The sequence below is a fragment of the Protopterus annectens genome, chromosome 10.part0 (genome assembly GCF_019279795.1).
Source record: "Protopterus annectens isolate FY-2018-M chromosome 10.part0, PAN1.0, whole genome shotgun sequence".
NCBI lineage: Eukaryota > Metazoa > Chordata > Ceratodontiformes > Protopteridae > Protopterus > Protopterus annectens.
In genome coordinates this window covers 1,430,529,248-1,430,551,603 of record NC_056744.1, presented here as the reverse complement: position 1 = coordinate 1,430,551,603, position 22,356 = coordinate 1,430,529,248, and the positions used below count along the sequence as shown (strand labels likewise).

General features: G+C 40.4%; 1 protein-coding gene across 4 annotated transcripts in view; it reads right to left on the bottom strand.

Moving 5' to 3' along the window:
• Window positions 1-22,356, bottom strand: part of CAMSAP2 (calmodulin regulated spectrin associated protein family member 2) — a 1,491,011-nt gene that overhangs the window by 659,102 nt on the left and 809,553 nt on the right. For all 4 annotated transcript variants that reach the window (XM_044086048.1, XM_044086049.1, XM_044086051.1 and 1 more), the window contains exon 4: window positions 6,774-6,860. In XM_044086048.1, the coding sequence (XP_043941983.1) occupies window positions 6,774-6,860 (87 nt within the window). The remainder of the gene's footprint in view (window positions 1-6,773; window positions 6,861-22,356) is intronic.

Genomic DNA, 22,356 nt, shown 5'->3' with positions numbered 1-22,356 from the left:
CAACTAATCACACCTTTATTAATTAAGAAACTAAACTAACTAAAAAATGACTAACAAAAAGATCTACCAATAGACATCTACCAGAATAAATATTAATATACAACTTTTAACAAAGATCGCGTCTGTATCAAATAAATATCTAGAATATGGAAACTGAAGTCATTTACTATCAGATTTCCTGCACTCCTTTTATGCTTCTACGTTTCCACTTTGTCATAATGCACAGTCTATATGCTTCCTTCCCCTGTAAAATGGATAGTTTCAAAAATAGAAAATGACTTTTTTTAGATATTATTTTTTCTATATCTTTGTAAACTGTAGAGGGTAAATTATATCATAAGGGATTCGATGAACCTTGTAATTAGCTAGAGAAGGAATTTTAGCCAAGTATAAAGAACAGTGATCGTTTCTAACTGAAAAACATGCTGGTGCTCAGTTCAGCTTGGAGCTGTTTGCATTGAGTGATGAACTTCCCAAAAGAGATTTTACTATTTATTTTATTTTATTTTACATTTGTTGACCGGGCTAGTCCAACTGGATATATATCCGTTTACAGTAGAGGCCCGGGGAGAAAAGCTCCACTACATGTGAAAAAAATATCACTGATATATCACAAAAAGTTATTATAAAACAATATAAAAGTTTAAAAGTTTAAAAAAGAGAGATTACAAAGTCAAATCTAAGACATATAAGATAAGTACAACAATTTTAAAAAATAGGCTAGCTTTTAAGAAGTAAACTCTCAACAATAGAAGTGTAAGTTTTGAGCTCAGTGAGGGGGAAGGGTAGCAAAAATTAATGTGGGGAGACATACTTTCAGTCGGGATTAGTACAAGGACATAGCCATAGAGATTTAAGATGTTCCTTGATATGTTTTTTGAAGAGTGCGGTAGAGTCTTGATTAGTCATATGTTGAGGTAGTTGATTCCAATGTTTACCTATGGAATTTGAAATTAATGCATCTCCAGCTTTATTGTAAGTTTTAGTTGAGGAAAGTAGGAGTTTATTAGCAGAGCGAAGTGTGGCTAGATTTTTATAAGGAGAAATCAGTCTAGCCAGGCTAGGAGTATTATCTGGGAAGTGAAGGGTCTTGTGAATGACTAGTAATTGTTGGTAGAGTATGTGGTTGTTAAGCTCTAGCCAGTTTAGTTGTTTGAGGTTGTGACAGTGGTGAGTTCTAAAGGAGTAGCAGTAATGAATCTGGCTATACTATTATAACAGGTAGAGAGTTTGCTAATATTATTTTTAGATAAGGAAGTATATATAGCTGAGGCATAGAAAAGGGTGGAAATCAGGTGGGTCTGTGCAATGTTTTTCCTGGCTGCTGGGGTAAGGAAGGGTTTAATTCTGTAAAGTGTCCCAATTTTTTTATTAACAGCTTTAATAGTAGTGTTAATGTGGTCATCAAAGTTAAGATGATTGTCGATGGTAACACCTAATAGTCGTGTGGTTTTATCAGGGTTTATAACTGTAGCATTATTTGAGGAGATAGTGAAGAAAGGTATAGGAGATTTATTAGTAGGAGTAAAGAGAAGAAGCTTAGTTTTTTTGGCATTAAGGAGAAGGCAGTGTTGCATAAACCATTTTTCAACGTTTTGGAAAGTTATTTGGGTGATAGACTGGAGGGAAGAAACATCTTTAGCAGTGCAGATCAAAGTCGAGTCATCTGCATATTGGATGCAGGTAGCTTGTGTCACATTCAAATAGAGGTCATTGATAAATAATGAGAAAAGAAGGGGTCCTAAGATTGATCCTTGAGGAACACCAATATTTACTGGAAGTAAGCTTGATAGATTGTCCCCCCAAAGCACTGATTGTTGCCTATTTACTAGATAACTTCTAAACCATTGTAAAGAATGTGAGCTCAGAGAGAAAAGGTTAAGTTTATCAAGAAGAATATTATGATTAACCATATCAAAAGCTTTTGATAGATCGATAAATAGTGCTGAGGAGAAACAATTATTATTGCGATTATTATTTATGGTGTCAGAGAAGGAAAGGAGAGCAGTGGTAGTGCTGTGGAAAGGTCTAAACCCATGTTGACAGTCAGCTAGAAGTTTGTGTTGAAGAAGATAGTTAAGAAATTGTTTGTGTATGCATCTTTCCATTATCTTAGCTAATGGGGACAGTAAAGCAATGGGGCGAAAGTTGGAGAACTCAGTAGAAGAGCCCCCTTTATGTAGAGGAATTATATGAGATATTTTCCAAATGGTGGGGATGTTTCTTTCCGAGATAGTTCTATTAATCAAAATAGATACTGGGAGATAAATGGCTTTTGCAGCTATTTGTAAGTATTCAGAAGGGAGTTTGTCAGCTGATGGGGTACAAGGTTTGAGTTTACTAAGGAGCTTGTAAATAATGGATGAAGAGACAGGTTGAATTTGAAAGGCTTTAGATGAGTCTGGAAGGGTATGTTGTGGGGATACAGTAGGAATGGGTAATGAATTAGCTAGGGTTAGTATGGCTTCTGTAAAGTATTTATTAAAGGCATCAGGGATTTGAGAAGCATTGTTGAGGTTATAGCCAGAAGGGGTGGGAGTAGGCGAATATCCTGGTTTAAGGAGTTTATTCACACCTGACCAGAATTTTTGAGGGGTATTTTGATTGACTTTTTGTAGGTGAAGATAAAATTCTTTTTTGTCTCTAATAGTATCTTTCTTGGTGGAATTTCTTAATTGTTTGAAAAGGAGATGATCAGATGGACATTTGGTAGCTCTCCATTTAGCCCAGATTTTATTTCTAAGGATCATTTTTTCTTTAGTTTGTTTTGTTAGCCATGGGGCAGTCTTGGCTCTTAACCTGGTAGAGCGTAATGGAGCGTGCTGATCAAGAACTTGAAGGAAGGTTTTGTTAAAATAGGCCACTGCTTCATTAAGTTCAAGGTGTGTCAATGGTGACCAGTCACATGCTTGCAGTTCAGCAAGGAAGTTATCAGGGTTAAAAAATCTTTTTGAACGGCATATTCTTAGATTCTGGGTATTAGGATTATTTAATTTTTGTCTGAGGACATATGTAAGTACATGATCGCTAATGCTATCTGGTAGGGTACCAGGAGTATAGCTATTATGGGGGTAATTAGTAAGGATCCAGTCCAAAATTGTCTCTTTATGATTTGGTTTATGGATTCTAGTTGGAGTTGTTATTAATTGGGAGAAACCATAAAGATTAATATGGTTGGTAGGCTGCTGGGATGAGCAGGTTTTCCAGTCAATGTTAAAATCGCCAAGTATTACGGTTTCTTGGGGTAGGTGGATTGCAAGTGAACTGAGTAAGTCTTCTAATATTTGAATATTATTACCAGGGGGAAGGTACATGCAAATTATATAGATAGCTTTATTGTTGTTGATCTGAAGTTTGGTTGACAAAATTTCTGCTTTATTGCCTGTTAATGGAAGCTCATTAAAAGGGTAACTTGTAGATTAGATTTATAAATTATGGCTATACCGCCACCTTTTTTCTTCATGCGATCATTTCTAAGTATGTTATAGCCAGGAGGGGTAATTTCCTGGTCTTGTGTAGAGGGTTTTAACCAAGTCTCTGTGAGACATAATATATCAAATGCATGTAGGTGAAGGAGTGCATGGAGGTGGTGAATTTTGTTGTTTATGCTTCTAATATTCAGGTGTGCTATTAGAAGGGAGTTGGTTGCATTCGTACATGGGGAATGAAGAGGTGACAGGTTAAAATTTGTATCATATTCATTCATGATAGAGGGACCAGGATTTGGATGAATATCACCATGTAGGAGGAGGTGGTGATGGGAGAAAAATAGTGTTTTTAGAATTTTTAGTGAGATAGTAAGACTTTTTATTAAAGCAGAAGGTCATATGAGATATTCTATGGTATTTTGGTAGTAAATATTTGGAAGAGCAGGTAATGTTGCTATGATTAAGGGTACTGAAAAAAGAGGAAGGTAGAGTTTGTTGTAGATGAGGGTTTTGTTCAAATAAAGTATATATTTCAAATGAGGTGGTATAGTAGGATAAAGAAAGAGAGGCTGTAGTAATAGTAAAGAGAAGGAAATGTAAGCAAACTGTTTTAAGTGATGGTGCCATAGTAGTGACTATCTAAAAGGGTTGTAAATGTTATAATGGATGTTCAAATTAGGAACAAGTAGATCAGTATTGAATGTGTGAAGTAGGGAGTAAAGAAGATTTATAATCAGAAATTATTATAGGAGATAGTTAGATTAAGTTCAATACGATGTAGATGTTACAAAGGTAGTTAGTGGAATTTAAAGTAGGGCAAGGTATTAAAGTAATATAAGATGAGAATGCAAGAGACTGTGTGAAATTGAATTTGGAAGTAGATAAGAGTTGGTTAATTTTAGAGTTGGAAGTAATAGATGGAAGGTTGAGATGGTGGGGATGGAAGAAAGAGAGATCAAAAATTGAGGGGAGGGGTTTGTTAAGATAGTTGGTTATTGGGCAGGAGAAGTAAGTACTAACACTGAGATGCCCTTATGACTGAGATGCCCTTATGACTCTGCAGTGCACGGATTTTAACAACAGTGAAATGCCCTTATGACTTGGCAGTGCATGCTAAGAAACTCAAAATACAAAGTCAGTTTTGTGCCCTCATTGAGTGAAAAATATTACAAGAATGTTGCTGTAGCTTCCATGTGTACTACAGCTATTTGTGTTTCCTTTTGAAGTGATTAACGTAAAATGCTAAGAAATTCTTATTTGACTATACCCAGAGGTCATCAACTGGTTGTGCTCCTTACCTGATATCAGCTTGCCAAAGTCCTTCCCTAATTACTCATGACAGGTTTGTTTGGAGCCCTACTCTGAACTGCAGTCTGTGATTAAAAGGGGTTTCAGAAAAATATTATTAATGCATGGCTTCCAAAGCAGGATTTTCCAAAAACGTGTTAAACGTTAGCAGCAGATTCTAACATTGATATAGTTGGATTACATAACTTGACAAACACTAGCACAACTAATAAAGCTTTGCTACCAATATTCATGTGTTAACACCACAGTTAATTTGTCAAGTCGTTTAAGCTCTGACACAAAATATTCTGATCACTGGGTAAATATGGTTCTCTATCAGAAGTGTGAAATCCCCCATGGTTAAATCTTGATATTACAAAAATAATAAATAAAACAAGTCATACAAAAAACAGAACATTCTGAAAATCACTATTGCAGCTTTTAATTTCTGATAAGGTGGCAGGGGTTTGCAACCCTACACCCTTTCTACTTTGGTATACTTCAAGACTACTGAACCATTACAGCATGGGAAAAATCTGAGATACTGTAACTTTGGACTCCATACAAACTTTCTACATTTACACCTGCTGACATTTCTGACATTCCAAAGATTACAGTTACAGCTCTTGACATTTCAACAGCCAAGTAGTAAATTATGTTTTAGTCATTGCAAGTATCTGTGTAAACACAAAAAAAAGTGACCACAGTACCAAGCTATCTTAGTTAACTGAAAAGTGTGCCACCTAACCACGTAGCTTAAAAAGGTAGATGATGTCTTCAAGTTTCCACTTCATAAACAGGCATAACAATCCAACACGTACTACAAACATAAGGTGTGTGTGGCTGCTTTAGGGAGGATTTGCAGTTCAATCACAGGTACTAGAAAGCAACGATGGGGCATGAAATGCAAAAAGATAAAAGCCATTTTAGTTTCTTTGTACCATAAGAAGTTACACCATACCGTTCAACCTGTAAGACTTCACATGCTTCCAAAACATTACCCTGGTTACACTATTTTAAAACAAATAAAGATAGCAGCTGGTAATGTACCACATATGATACGTTTCCTACGAGAGTTACAAAACTACTTCTCTCATAAATCAGTGTGAATCCAAATAAAAGGCTGCAATGCAACAGTGTTATTCCACTTTCTGTGCACAAATATTCATCTTTTCTGAGTCAACACTTACTTTGACAAATAGAAACGCACATCATGAAGGAAGGCGAGAGCCCAATCACAAGCTTCTGTTTGCTGATCCAAGTAAGGCCTGGGAACTAAGAAAAGCTAAAAAAAATGATGTACCCTTAGAAAGTACCATCTGCATTACTAAACAACATGGTGGCGAACAGAACACAGAACGTTAAGTGCACTACAAATCCAGATACAACTCTGCTGTGGAAAGCCAAATAATCTGACCAACTTTCAAAAATCACTTAGGTTAAAAACAAGTTGAGGGGAGAGCCAAACAGGTTAAAAGGTTCATATAAAGAACAAAGTGATTTTTCATCGCATCTGATTAAGTCATAAAATTAGGGAGGAAAGGAACCCTGCCTCCTTCGAAGGTGGCATAACTAATTAATCCAATTATTTTCCATTATGCCATGACCTTGACAGAAAGCATTTAAGTCAGAAATAAATAATGGTTTAAGAAAACAATTTTACATAAGTCAAGGTTTTGCGACAGAATTATTTTATTCAAAGAAAGAAAAAAAGATTGCAAACATGACTGACATTAATAAGAGAACATAAACATGATGACCGACATTAGTAAAATATGTTACATAAAATAATACATATTTATGAGGAACTATGTCATCTGTCAGTCATGAGTGGAAACAATTAGTCCAGGACTTCCTGTATTTTCTTCAAAAATGCTAGCATCCACTGATGATCCACAGTACACAGGCAAAACTTTTGTGTACTGTTCATCAGTAACTTGTAGTCACTGAAGACTAACCTCTTGTATACACTGCAACATACTGCAAAGGCAACCATGCTGATGTTCTAATCACCAGTTTTATTACATTTGTAGACATAGTTCCAAACTAGAGACGTACCTTTGGGCCGCCTCCTGAGGTATCTGGACCTTGTGATTCCTTTATTTTCTGCTCGTTTTCTATTATTTCTTTCAAATAGGCATTTACCTGCAAAAATGAAAAGACAATAAAAATACAGCAATGCTAAACATAACTCACCACTGCCAAAACTGCATTCCCAATAAGTCAACTAGGTGGACAGTTTCTACTTGTACATCTGCTTTTCACTGCTCTTTCCCTCGCCATGATCCATCCACTGTCGTAGTAATCTGGAACATTATTTCTCTCTCGGTGCAGGTTTCACAGATAAAGTTTCTTGCAGTTTCATTTGTAAATAAACACCCCTAAACTCTGTGTTAAAAGTCTTATATTTCTCTCTAAACAGACATCCCTATCTTTTTATGATGTCAGCAAAGGGCCAATACCAGGGTGTGCATAACATATTACTGTTAGGATGCAGGTGCAAAGTGTTTAATCTGAATGACTTTAAAAGATGCTTTGGGTAAAAAAGGAGGGGTCATTATTTAGTTTAATGTATTCAGTACAATTTAAAGCACATCTGTTCACAAATTTCTTCTTACAACTCCACCAGTTTTCAGTAAGCAGACATCTGCAAATGGTGATTAAATTTAAGGTTTAGATACATAAGCAAATAAAAGTCTGACAGAAAGAGACAAATTCTATCCTACCAAGTCTATCAAAGTGTTGAAATTACAGCTCCACTCTCCCTCAAACCATCTTCCAAATATATCCCACACCTTACTACAAATCCCATAAATCCAGTACCACTTTCCTTCTGCTGACCAACGGAGGGACCCTGGGATCAATGCTACAAAAAGATTCTTCCATAATTCAAAACTTAATCCTCCATACACCAGTAGTCAGACAAGCTTCTTCTTAATACAATGTTCTCCTCCCTCTAGACCACTGAAAATAAAGATAACCTGAACTGTGTCCTAACACACTCATTTCTTGTAAACTATACCCAACCAGCATCACTGGTCCTTCTTCAGACTCCAGCTCTCCCCAAGCCCACTGTCCTGACCACCTCAATGTCTTCTCTTCAGCACCCTTTCCATTATTTTCCTGTCCTTATGACTAGAAAGCCTATAAAATGTATATTCATCTTAATATAATACATAGTGGAAGACGTACATCTGATTCATTCAAGTTAACTCCACACCATAAAACTCCAGTTCTTGCTACTGCCTACTTACACCATGGTGCATGCGCGACTTTCAAAATAATGATCAGTCACAGGTCTTTTCAGCCTCCCTAGTCAGTCCTCACATTCTCACCCTGCTTGCAGAACAGCAAGCTGCCTCCTATGCCTCTGCCATGCTGGCTGTGACATGTCTTACTGAAGGCTGTTACCTGATACTACCACTGAAACGTCTGGGTCTGCTGTCTATTCCATTACGTCATACTGAATGCAAACCTACTAAACAAGGTCAGTCCAGACAGCCCTTTCACACCTAACACTGGTTACTGGCTTCTCATTATGTACTGCTGCCCTTTACCATGATCCTAAGTTTTCTGACAGTTGCACCATCGGCCTTGCCAGAGTAAGTCTTGCATCACTGCCATTCATATTGTCCTCACCAATCTCCTGTGTGGAATGCTGTCTAAAACCTTGGAAAGTTCAGCGACACCACATCAACTAAGTCCGTTCTGACTGTAATTCTACCAAAATGGCCTGGCAAGGCTTCTGCTGCTTGCACACCTTTTGCTAGTCTCTCTCTGTCAGGTTATTAGCATTCAGGACACAGACCAACCTATTGTCCATGCTGCTTTACCTGCAACACAATAAGTATGTATGTATACAATTGCCTCAAAGTTCAACGAATATTTTAATAATCACTTACAAACTTTAAAAGATGGACCAAACTTTTGGCCTGACTTGCGGCAATAGGTACACAGAATATGCAGCTGGTTGCTGATTGGAAGAGGTTATGGACTGCATGCACAATACATTTAAGGCTGTGCTACTTCATTATCCCAAACTTAATGCAGATAAAATACAGCTTTCAAAAATCAAGAAACCCAGCCATTTCCCATCAAAGTTTTCTGCCTCAGTGTGTTTTGTGAAAGGACTGTGTGCAAACTGTTTTACAAAACAAGGAAAAGCAAAGAACTTCCTGCACTTGAGTTTGCTTACTCTATGCGATAGCATACTTTAGTGATAAAAAAAAGAAGTTATGTACTTACCATAACGTTCCATCTGAGTAATTAGACTTCATTCTTCTGCACATATGGGTATTCGGATCCGATTCAGATCAGAGCCAGCAAAACTTTTCAAGCATCAGCTCCGAGCTCCAAGTTCCTCCCCTACCTATATTACATCACTTCCTCCTATCTAGCCCCGGATTGAGTTTGCTGTCACTAAATGACAACATAACCACAATCCTAAACAGGATAAACCTGAAGAGTGAGGGGGATGGAGGGAGGGAAGGTGAAGAAGAATGAAGTCTAACTACTCAGATGGAACGTTATGGTAAGTACATAACTTCTTTATCTTAAGTAGTTAACTTCATTCTTTCTGCACATATGGGACAGAGTTCCCAGATTCCTGGGAGGCCCTTATGGAAGGATATTTCTGAGCGCTGCAGAGCCAAAGGATGCTCTCCCTCTAGAAATAAGATCTAATTTATAATGAGAGATGAATGTGTGCGAATTGGCCCATGCCGCTGCCGCACAGATATCGTCTAACGGAACTCTTGACCAGAAAGCTGCAGAAGTGGCCATTGCCCTAGTGGAATGAGCCTTCAAATACACCAGGAGGAGATAAACCTTTGTCCTTATAAACTTGTGCAATACAAAGAGTGATCCACCTTGCTAAGGACACTTTCGAAACTGCTTTGCCCAAAATGGTTTTGAAAGAGAGACAAACAACTGATCTGACTTCCGGAAGGGTTTAGTCCTATGGAGGTAAAAACAAAGCGGTATATGGACATCCAATAAATGAAGCTTATGTTCACCTCTATTTTGGAAATTTGGGAAGAAGACTGGCAAATTTATAGATTGATTAATATTGGCTGCTGAGGACACCTTGGGAAGAAAAGAAGGGTTCATACGCAGCAAAACCCTATCCTTGTGGAAAACCAAATAGGGGGGCAAGGAGGATAAGGCCTGCAACTCTGAAACTCTTTTAGCTGAAGTGATGGCAACCAAGAATGCTGTCTTCCACGACAAAAACTTAATCGGAACTGAACCAGCTGGCTCGAAAGGGGGAGAGGTCAAAGCTTGAAGGACTAAAGTCAGATCCCAGGGGGGCACTGTTTCTTTAACTGGTGGTCGCAATAAAAAAATGCCCTTCAGGAAAACTTTACACAATTTGGCAGAAGCCAGAGCAACCTTATTTTCACCTACATGAAAATTAGAGATGGCAGCCAGTTGAACCTTGATGGTGGAAGCACTTGCGCCTGATAGAAAAAGATCAGCCAAAAAATCCAGCATGACCGGAACGGGGGCTGTAAACAGGTTCTGATTGCGTTGAGAGGCCCAAACGCAAAAACGTCTCCACTTGCTATTGTAGAGTTTCCTAGTGGAGGCTTTAAGAGAAGCTACCAGAATGTTCTTAACAGGGGATGAAAGTCTGGGAGTCCTGATGATCATGGGAACTGGAGCAGCCACGCTGTCAGCTTGAGACTGTCCAGGTTGGGCAGGGGCATGCCCGACGGGTGAGAAATTAGATCCGGACATGGATCTAGATTCCATGGAGGAGCCAACAGGTGAGACCATAGGAAGGGAAACCACACTTGGCGAGGCCAGAAGGGAGCTATGAGACTGACTTTGCACTGCAGCCGGCAAGCTCTCTGAAGGAACTTCAGAATAAGAGGTAATGGGGGATAAGCATACAGTAGCCCGGGAGGCCAAGCATGGACAAGAGTGTCCCTCGGGACATCCCCCGGATGGGGGAATCAGAGCAAAGAAGTTGCTGCACTTCATGTTGGAAGGAGATGCGAAAAAATCGCAGCAAGGTTGACCCCAAACAAGGAAGATTTTCTCTGCCACTGATTGTTTCAGAGACCACTCGTAAGGCAGAAGGATTGCCCTGATGAGACTGTCCGCTAGAATGTTGGAGCACCCCAGGATATGTGTTGCTATGAGAAACCGGCTGGTGGATATGGCCCACTCCCAAACCCTCATGGCCTCGCGACAAAGGGGGTAGGATTGGGTCCCTCCCTGTTTGTTTATATACCAGACTACAGACATGTTGTCTGACTGAATGGCTACCGTCCCCGCAGGTAGGACAGGGTGGAAGGCTCTCAATGCTAAAAGCACTGCCCTCATCTCCAGGACATTGATGTGTAGCTTGGTCTCTGGAAGGAACCACGTGCCTTGGACCGTTCTTCCCAAGAAGTGCCCCCCCACCCGAGCTGGGACGCGTCTGTGGTCACCGTGGCTTGTGTCAGAGGGGCTAGAAAGCTGCGCTCTGCAAAAATGTCCGCTGATTGAAGCCACCACTGGAGTGATGTTCTGCATGTCCGGTTGATTCGGATGTGGAAACTCATTGGGAGGTCTAGCCAGGACCACTGAACTGCTAGATTCCACTGAAGGACTCTCATGTGAAGACGTGCAAGAAGGAGGATAGAGATTGAGGCTGCCATTGAACCCAGGGCCCTGAGAACATCGGCTGCTGTGACTACACAGTGATCCAAGATCACTGATACATGGAGTCTTAGATTTTCTATCCTTTCCGGGGTGAAAAAAATCTTTGACTGAATCAAACCCAACCGTGCCCCGATGAAGTCTATGATCTGAACCATAGTCAGGTGGGACTTGTTGAGGTTGATCGTGATGCCTAACTTGTGAGCCAGACCGAGGAAGTAGTGTAGAGCCTGACACAAGAGACGTTTGCTGGATGCAGCGAAGAGCCAGTCGTCTAGGTAGGGGAATACCTGAATGTCCTGAAGTCTCGGATGAGCTGCTACAACTGCCATAACCTTGATGAACACCCTGAGGGCTGTGGTGAGACCAAAGGGTAGGGCTCTGAATTGAAAGTGACTGGCCCCTAGCCAGAAGCGTAGAAACCTCCTGGAGCTCCTGTGGACATTGATGTGATAGTAAGCGTCCTGGAGGTTTAATGAGCACATCCAGTCGCATTCTCTCAAACGGTAAATTGGACTGTAGAGTGACCATCCGGAATTTTTGTTTCTCTACTGACAGGTTCAGGATAGACAGGTCCAGAATGGGCCTGAGGTCCCCGTCTTCTTTGGCACTAAAAAGAACCTGGAGTAGATACCTGATCCGGATTGATCTGGGGGGACCGGCTCGATGACTCGTTTTTGTAGCAGCTTCGAAACCTCAAATGCTGAAGCCTCCTCCCTGTGAGCGGGTGGAACATCTGGAAGGCATGCTGGAGTTATGGGACATGAAATGAAGGGGATAGAATATCCTCTGGATATGATGTTTAACACCCAGCGGTCTGTAGTAATGGACTCCCATGTTGCTGGATGTAAGGAAAATATTCCCCCGACTGCCTCCAGAGTACAGCAGCTGGGCAACCCCTCAGGGTTGCTGTGTGGGTCTGTCGAAAAAAGGTTCCCTAGACCCGAAGTTTCTGGGACCCCCTCTGCCTCTGGGACGGCGTCGGTCTTGTCCCCCTCTGCCTCTGGGGGACGAATATTCCTGAGAGTCACGAAAAGACTGTGATTTCCGGAACCACATCTTCTTTTGCCCCTTTTGGTTCCTGGAATAGGACCTCTGGGGGTTAGAGAAGCGGATTCCGACGGCTGACAAAGTTTTTCTGTCCTTCTCACTCTGGGTTAGTGTGTCATGTACAGTCTTCCCAAAGAGGGATGATCCATCGAAAGGGGCATTGATGAAAGACACCTTAAAGGGGTCCGCAAATTGACACAGCCTGATCCAGTCATGTCGCCTCAAGGCAACGCCTGTACCAGCAGCTCTAGCGGCTCCCTCCGTAGCATGAGAGAGGAGACGCATAGAGGTATTAGTCACTGATTTCAGTGTAGTCATCTTCGCAGTAAAGGACTGCTTGTCCTGCTGCGACAGAGACTCCGGGGGTGACTCAGTTAGTTCTGATATAAGGTCTCGCTGCAATCGGATGACATGCGCCAAGTAATTCAGCGCATGGATGGAAAAGGTCACTGACGAGTACATGCGCTTCCCGAAATGATCCATCGACCTGGACTCCTTGTCTGGTGGATGAACTGAGGAACTCTCCTGTGCCAGTTCCTTCTTTGTGGCTGCTGCAACCACCAAAGCATCTACCGGGGCTCCCTTGGACCATGCCTGCCTGCCTGTCTGACGGCGGGGAAAGAATTTTGTCTGGCCTTTTGGGTATAAGCTCTACGGTGTCAGGATCCTTCCATGCCCTAGTGGTGATGAGGTCCACCAAAGGGTCAGCTGGAGGTAAGACCCAGGAAGTAGATGGGCCCGCGCCAAAGGCCTCCAGGAATACGGACTCATCCACAGAGGGTTTGGGGGCTGACCAACTTCCTCTTTGGCGGAGGATCTCCATAATGTCTCTGAATGAGACGTCCTCGGTAGGTGATCTGGGGGAACCCTCTTCTTCATCCAAGTCCGTATCGGTGGTAATGGACTCAGGGGAGTCCAAGTGCCTCCTCTTACACTTGAGCTTACGAGGTTCCTCTCCAGTGGGACTCTCTGAAGAGGATTCGTAAGCCTTCGGGAGTTCCCTGAGGGGAACAACCTGGGGTTGCTTTGGCACGGGCTGTCCCTGAGACAGGGTAATGGGAGAAGAATCCAAAATCAGGGGGGTCTGGGTAGGATCTGAGTAGGTGAGCTGTGGCCTCAACCCCTGGGAGAGAACCCTTTCCATTGCCCCGAATGCCGATGGAGAGCACACCTCCGTAGCTCATAAGGATGAGGCTCTCCCCGGATCCGAAGCAGGGATCAGAGCCAATGGCAGGGTAGTCTGGGCACAGAGGATGGGATCCGAAAGAGCAAGATCTTGACCCTCGGGTCCGACTCCTCGACCATGGCTTAGAGAGTCTCCTGGATCTGTGATCGGATCAGAGGAACTCAAGGTGACGGCCGGCGTTGAGTAAATGAGAACCATCGGCGCCGACCCAACAGCTCCGAAGCATTGGGTCAGATCAGGGAAAGAGAAATAGGGTGGAACATAGTTGTAGAAGGACCCATTCCAATGGGAGAGGGCCCTGGTAAGACCCCCATCTGAATGTTGTTCTGGATGAACCTCATCAGCCTGTCCATATCAAGGTCGGAGACACTCCGAGTCGACCTGGAGGAAGCGACAGACTCAGGTCTGGGCTGGACCAGATCTGAGGGGAGTGTCTCGGCTCTGATGGCTCCATCGGCTCCGGTGATAAACGGGGAGAGCGGAGCCGAGGAGAACAAGACCTGGGTGCCTTTGAAGAGGGGCTGGAGAAAGACTCCCTGTCCAGTGATCTTTTTCTGGGCCTGTCCCTCTCTTTGTGGCACTTCTCCTTCTCTCTTCTGTCCCTACCTCTCTGGGACGAATCCGATGTAGCAGGCCTGGCAGGAGATTGAGTCCCTGCCTGCACAGTGTCACTGGCTGGGGAGGAAACCGAGGCAGACTGCAGGGCAGAAGCTGGTAGCAGACCTTTAGCCACAAGCTTAGCCTGGCGATCCTTCAGTGCCACAGGGTTAAAGCCTGAACAAATGTCGCAGGATGCAGACAGATGGGCGACCCCTAAACATAGAACACACAGAGTGTGGCCATCAGCTGGTAAGAGCTTATGACCACACTCTGTGCATTTCTTAAAAAGAACCTTAGGCTGTTCAGCCATAGTGGAGAACAGTAAAAGCCCTAACGGCCCACACACACACACACACACACACACACTTAACAAGGGATTGGGCCTAGGCAGGAAACCAGACTACAAAACAGTACTACACACTTTTTTTTTTTTTTTTTTTAAACTAACACGACGACCAAACACGAAGAAGTGAGGAAAAAGGGAAAGGTATTCACACTCAACTACACTAATAAGACCAAAAAAACTTACCACCTTGCTTAGAGCTCAGAGACCACGATGCTGACTCACAGAGCGGCAAACGAGATCTGGGGCTAGATAGGAGGAAGTGATGTAATATAGGTAGGGGAGGAGCTTGGAGCTGATGCTTGAAAAGTTTTGCCGGCTCGGATCCGAAACGGATCCGAATACCCATATGTGCAGAAATAATGAAGTTAACTACTTCAGATCAGATATTTTTAACTGCCATGTGTCTTTCTATCTATATGGATATTAACTTGAAAGTAGCAGTAGATTATCCTAAACCACATTTTTATCAGTGTAGACATGCAAGCCATCTTGTCAGAGCCATGTAACAGTGTATCCTCTCTACAACCAAAATGAGAGGACAGTCATAGATTATACATGCACATATATATATATATATATATATATATATATATATATACACACACACACACACACACACACACACACACACACACACACACACACACACACACACACACATAAGGAAGAAACATCACTAACAACTATTATGCAGTCACTGCCTCATTTTTCCATTCACAATGTCACCTGCAAAATAAGATTTTCATGCATTAATCTCTGCAGAATACATCCATGCAAAAGATCTCTGTCATCCATGCATGTATTCATTCATTGTCTGATAATGGGCTTAATTCAGTTCAGAATGTGAGGGGAGCACAGTAGGTCCAACAGTCTGAGTGAAACACAGAGGAAACGACCCCCCCCCCCAACTAAAGAACACACACATATACACCTATAAGAAACTGCATGGACGTATCTACAAGCACACTCTCTCTCAACAGATTCCACATGATACAAATCTTGAATTGGATGAAGTCCTAGTTATACTCAATCAAATTATCATATCACAGCCAATTCTAGAACCCTAACTATGACCTCTTCAGAAGATAATCAAGAAAAATACCCTTCTTATGGGTGACTTCAAATATCCTCACATAAACTGGCATACTATCAGCAACAAATATGACCAGAGATTTCTGGATTTTGCAAATTCTAATACCCTTGATAAATTCCCCCTTTGCCCAAAATAGGCATCAATTTTCTCAGTCTTGACTTCACGTTTCCTGCAGTTGAATCACCCTGTTTGTTAGCCCTACAAGTCAGATATGACCCTCTTCTTGTAACCTTCTCTCTGAAAACCTGCTTTTGCAACCACTAATAACTCCTCTCCATTCAGAAATTATTCCAAAATGAATTACTTATTTACTGATCTTATTGATAATCATAAAGGATGTAGCTCCCTAGCAAACATGGTACCTGAGGTTGCTGCCTACAGCTCTGAATTTTATTTAATCTCGGAAGGATGTATTGCATTTGTACCAGTCTGATGTAAGCACAGTGGCAAGCATAAAACGATAACCATATGGTGTAACTCCCGCATCAACAAACTGTACAAGAAAAAAACAAGCTCTTGCTATCGTTAAATGATGCACGTTTCACCATTACAAATGATATTTAATATAGCAAGTCCCTCAAGCATACCATTACAAAAAGCAAAGCCAGCCTTGAACTAAAGGTTGCAACTAATTCAAAAGGCAACCATAAAGTCACTTCTACAGCTATCTTAGTTAGCTTAGAAGTTACAATTCTGTACTGAACATATTTCTAACGGTAGTCCTTTCTGGGACTCCAAGGATACTGATAACCTTCTTGCAGACAAATTCTTTTCCAACTTCACACCATCTATCCTTCCCATCTGTTCCCTCCATTCCCCCCTTATACCCCCTTTCTTGTAATCTCTGAGAACCAAGTCCCTCTCGCACATTCCAAAATTAAAAATCCAGTTCTACAGGTCCTGAGAATATCCCTGGACATCTGCTGAAAAACCTTAAGTCCCATTCAACAAGCCCCCCCCCCATAAACTCTCCAAACAATCTCTCCACTGGTTACATCCTCAAGGAGAACAGCTACTGCGGTAACCTTGCATAAACATGGCCTCTCTACTGACCCTGGGAATTAGAAGCCTATTATTCGCGATAGTATTATACAACATATGCAAAGTATTACAGCTAAACTAATAAACAGTGGTATAGGTGACTGTAAATCTCAGAGTTCACACAAGTCTGGTTTTGTAAAATGCAGATCCTGCCTGCTCGACCCAGATGAGTTTTTAAAAGGCCTGCTGAGGCCATTAAGGAAGAAAATACAGTTCATGCTGCCTATCTGAATCTTGCCAAGGCCTCCAATACTATCTTTCCTATGCAGTGATTACTTACAAACTCTATAGGAAGTTAGCAGTCTAATAGATTCTATGCTTTTTACAGTCGGGAATATATTCTCTAGACATAAAAACATCCCCAGCAGTGTCCCACATTGCTGTGTCCTGGGCCTACTTCTCTTTTGTATACACTTCTCTGGCATGGAGGCTGATTATCTATGGATAACCAGGTTTGCTTCTGAATGCAAAATAGGACTGTTATCAAGTCCCATTCTGACACTCAAATCCTCTAGCAAGGCCGACCAAATAAATGCGCGTGTCAATTATGCACTCACTTTGAATGTCAGGAATTGTATCATAGTTTTCTGTGACAGAGCTAGCATTACTTATATTTAGCAAACAGACAACGTGACTAAACTCTGACAGGGTGTCAGGGACTTTGGTACCTTTGGTGAAAATGTACTCTCCTTTGATCACTACATTTCTGTGGTAATTAGAAAATTGTCCTGACTTATCATTCATGATATCTCCTCAAAGTCTAAAGTTGCAACCCAACTTAGTTCTTGTGACAGGTTGCAACATATATGACAAAGAAAACTGATTATAGCAGAGTGTATTACAATACTGCAGTAAAATATGTTTGATACACTTTAGTTTTACAAACTCATGGATATCAACAGTTGTGTTAGAGTTGCATTCCACCAAATTCTCTGTTTATATAATTTCAGTGACACTGCCATTACTGAACTTAGTTAAAATACTAGGCAGGGCACTGCTGACTTATAAAATGTTTATAAGTTTTTGTTTTTAAACCACACATTTCCCTATTTACTTAAGGAATGTCATAAATGGCACATTTTTACATCTAGAACAGTGACAGCAACACAATATATTGCTAGTTATGCTAGATAGCACTTGTACTACCAAAACTTCCACACTCTTGCCCAACATACCCCACCCCCCAATAATATAATATAAAAGTCATGTTATATACCTACTTAGAAGGGAAGGTGAATTCTCTCTGCTGTCTGTATGGCTCCCAAGTATATAACAAAATCCAGAAGGTTTAGGATCTTTGCTTGGAAGTGTTGCTTAAGTATTTAAATACCTCAAGCAGACTTCAAAAAATTCCTCCTCAGATATATAACAAATGTTGGTGGCGTGATGGGGAAGAAAGCAGTATCTGGGAATATACGTTTTGGGAGTGCAATAAGTTAGTGGGTTGGCACATTTTAAAAAATTCCTACAGAGTACTTTCTCAGAAACAGTAAAAACAGGTAGAGCTCAAGGGTAAAGGTTGGAAATGTAAAATCCAATGTAGAGAATATAAGCAATCCAACCACCACACAAAGGGATGCAAATAATAAAGTTTAATGAGGTAAGCACTTGCACTACAACTGTAGCTTCGTCAGACTATTGATAAAAAATGCCAAAAAAAAATTTTAAACAGTCAAACAGTGATGTCAGAAAACATTAACTAATCGACAGTCACATAAAACAATATAACCTCTTAAACATACAATACTATAAAATTCAGTAATAAAAGCTTAAAACCTTTCAGCTCACAAAACATAAAACATTTAAATATAAAATATAATCAATAAAATATTAAAACTAATGAGGCTGCTTCCTAGTCCTTAATATGGGCTTCAAAGACACTTTGCCATTTAAACCAGGAAATGTGTCAGCTTTAAACTGAATTATCCAGCGTAACTCTGCACATTCTGTTCTAGATTTAAAGTCCCCCCTCTTACATTAATAGTCATAACCCAAGACTGTGAACTTAAACTTATGTCCTGAAGCTTTTTCGATAACATGTTTCGCTAGCGCACTGCATTCATCCAATTTCCTAATATAATTAACATGTTCGAGTATCCTCTCCTTAAAACTATGACTTGTTTTACCAACATAGTAAACTTGACAGAGAGAGCACTCAGCGTAACAGATCCCATGTTCAGATTTACGATCTGCATAAAAATTAAAATCAATACGACGTTTGGTAATAGGACAAGCAATATGACTGGTAGTCCATACATATGTACAAGCTGGACAGCCTCTACATGGAAAGGTACCTATATGTTCTGAAGTAATAACATTATAGCATAGCTGGAGCTTAAGAGATATGTTATTCCTAAACGCAAACTTCGGTCTAGGGCCAACTACCTGGCTAATCTCTTCAGTGGCTAGCAACACCATCCAATATTTCTTAATAATATTACAGAAGTCTGTTGTACCACTAGAATAAGTAAAAACTAATGGTAAGTTATCCTGATGTTGCCTAGCAGGACTGACATGTGCACCAAAATAAGGTTTAGCAACAGTATCTCTATGCGACAACACAAACTCACTCATCATCTTTGCGTCAGACAGAGTAGCCTCTAGAAACTAGCTGTTTTTCACCTGCAGCAACAGCTTGTTTAGCTAATAAATCATTACTATGTAGACGCATCACTCTCAACAACTGTCCCTTGACAATATTCCTAGGGACATGTCTTGGATGCATACTCTTATTTATGCAATATATATTCCTTTTACATTGTTTCCTGAATATCTTACTTTCAAAACCTTGTCAATCCTTATTAATAGTGACATCTAGGAAATCAATAGAAGAAAAAGACGACATCGCGCTGTGCATATATTCAAAAAGCTTATCAAAACTATCTGTAGTACCTTTCCATAAAATAAATACATCATCAACAAAATGTCTATAAAAAACAAAGCTGTCCAAATATAAATGGTTACTGTGTATAAACTCCCACTGGACAAGGAAAGCATTTGTATAGGAGTTGGCACATGCCATCCCCATCGCAACACCAACTTTTTGCAGGTAAAAATCATCCTGAAATATAAAAACATTATTTTCTAACATCAACTCCAGTAAAGAGCAAATCGAGATCACCCTATTGTTGCTTATAACACTCAACCTTGTAAGAAACATCCTAACACTCTCAACTCCAGTATCATTGGGAATTACTGTAAATAACGAGTTGATATCCAAGGTAACAAAAAGCAATTCAGATAAATCATTACGTTCATTTTGCCATGCATATAAATCATGTAAAAAAAACTTTGGTGTCTCTAAGAACAGCAGGTATGTCATTAAGAAAAGGGCATAAAGATTTTTCAACAAAAAATGACAGCGGTTCTGTAGTCCAACCCTGGCTGGAGACTATAGGTGGCAAGGGGAGGTTATATACATCTTTATGTATTTTCAGAAGCCCATATATAAGGGGGACCAAAGGATGTTCAACCAAGAAATAATCATATAATTCCTTATTAATAAGGTCTGTCATTAAAAGATCAAAAATATAAAATTCAACTTTCCTCATTATGCTATTAACTTGGTACTTGTATATCTTTAAATAGGTGGATTCGTCATTAAGCATAGCATGCATTTGTCTTAACATAATCTATACGATCTAAAACAACAATACCACCACCTTTGTCTGCAGGTCTTATTTCCAGTTAATCAGATTCTTGCAAAGATTACAGAGCTAAATTCTCATCATATGTCAAGTTATAATATGAACATTTAAAATCATAAGACAAAGTCTGCTGTAATTCATTCTCACAAAAAGTTTAAAAAAGTATTCAATGCGGGGTGTATGTCCATAACGAAGGAACTAGGTTTCTTAAACCCTGACACATAACTCCTGTCCTGTTCAGGATATAGCAGTTTTAATGAAGTATTTCTCACAAACATTTTCAAGTCTAAAATAATGTCCATAAGATCTGGTTTCATGGTTGGGATAAATGACAAACCTTTATTCAAGACATTCAGTTGTTCAGAGGTTAAGTCACAAGATGACAAATTTAAGACTAAGTTACTATGTTCTGTCTCTTGAAATCTACCTGACTCTGCATTTGGCTCTGATAAAGTCTCTTCAACAAACGGCTCCTGGATCTGCCTCTGTTCTGTCTGTCTCTGAAAGGGAGGGGGTTCCTTAGAGAAAAATGTCTCTGGCCAGTTGAGGCGAACAGCAGAAATGCAGCACATGCTGTAGAAGTACTAGCAATAGCTCCCAACACATCATGAGATTCAGCTTGAGCTCCACAGAAACAACATTAATCTGTAGCTCTCTCCTTTCTTTCGGTCTCACAGCCTGTGGCTTCAAAGAAGCTGTATTTGCTGAAGGCAACAAAGTTGCAGAAGGAGTAGCATTCTGAGTTAAATGTATCTTACAGATAGCAGTTCCTGTAACATAATCATCAGTTTCCTTCTGGCTGTTGTTAGAATCACATTCTCTTCTTGCTGCACTCTTCAGGGGGTGTATCTCTCCTTGGTTTAGGCCATGAAAACACATGGCCTTTAGAAAAATCAAATAAGTCACACTGTAATTTCTTCTTGCAGTCTTTGCTCATAAGCAGAAATACTATCATAAAGCTCATCTAGGTGATTCTTGAACACACCAGAAGTAAACTTAATTGACAAGTCATTCTGTAGGGCTTTAATATCTGCTAGCAAAGTCTCTTCTTCTGGCTTAAAGAACTCAAGTAACAAGTGCATCTAATGAAAGCTCAAGTTAATATTCAACGACTGCCATCTCCTTAGCAGCTCAGGATAAGCTACTCCACAGGTAGGCATAGTCAAAACTCGCAAACCATGAGGCACCACTTTGTAAAATAAAGCAGCTTCAAAATACAAGCGTTGCCACTGCAGCCTTTTGAATTTATAAAGTTTACTTTCAAGCTGTTTAAAAGTAGCAGAAAAATTGCCCACCTGTTCATTGTCATTCGTACAGTCATTATCCAAAGCATCACGAGGAATATGAAGCAAGGGATTCTTGCTCGCATGTAACACTCGCAGAAACCGATTCCCATTTAATTCATCATGCTGCAGTTCATTACTAATGGTGTATCCAAGCTCTATATCAGCCCCCTCCGCCATGTCCTGAGAGCTCACACAAGCAAAATAAAACAGTAAAAAACAAAAAGAGCTCACAGGTAAAGGTTGGAAATGTAAAATCCAATGTAGAGAATATAAGCATTCCAACTATCCAACCACACACGAAGGGATGCAAAAATGAAGTTTGTCAGAAATATTGGGTGAGGAAATGGCTGTAACTAAGGCAATGATTTTTTTGAGCTGGGGACCTGAACTGTCTAGAAATAGAAACACCATATTAAGTTTACTTCTGTTGGCTACCAAAAGACAATTACTAAAAAATGGAAATCAGAGTCTAAACCAACTGTATATGAATTACTGAAAGAAATGGAAGAATCATCTTTAGAAAAGGGAAGGAGCAAACTACATAGAAATAAATGGAAATTGTGTGAACAATACATGTTTAATAATGTCCAGGAGTAGAAGTAGTGAGGTTTAAGGGAAGGCAAGAATTTGGCAATTTATGTAATGTTGGACTAATGATAGTTAAAAGGAAAGGAAAGATATGCAATGCATAATGTACGTAAATGGAAAAAGATGTAATAATGGCTTGTTTTCTTTTCTGCTTAT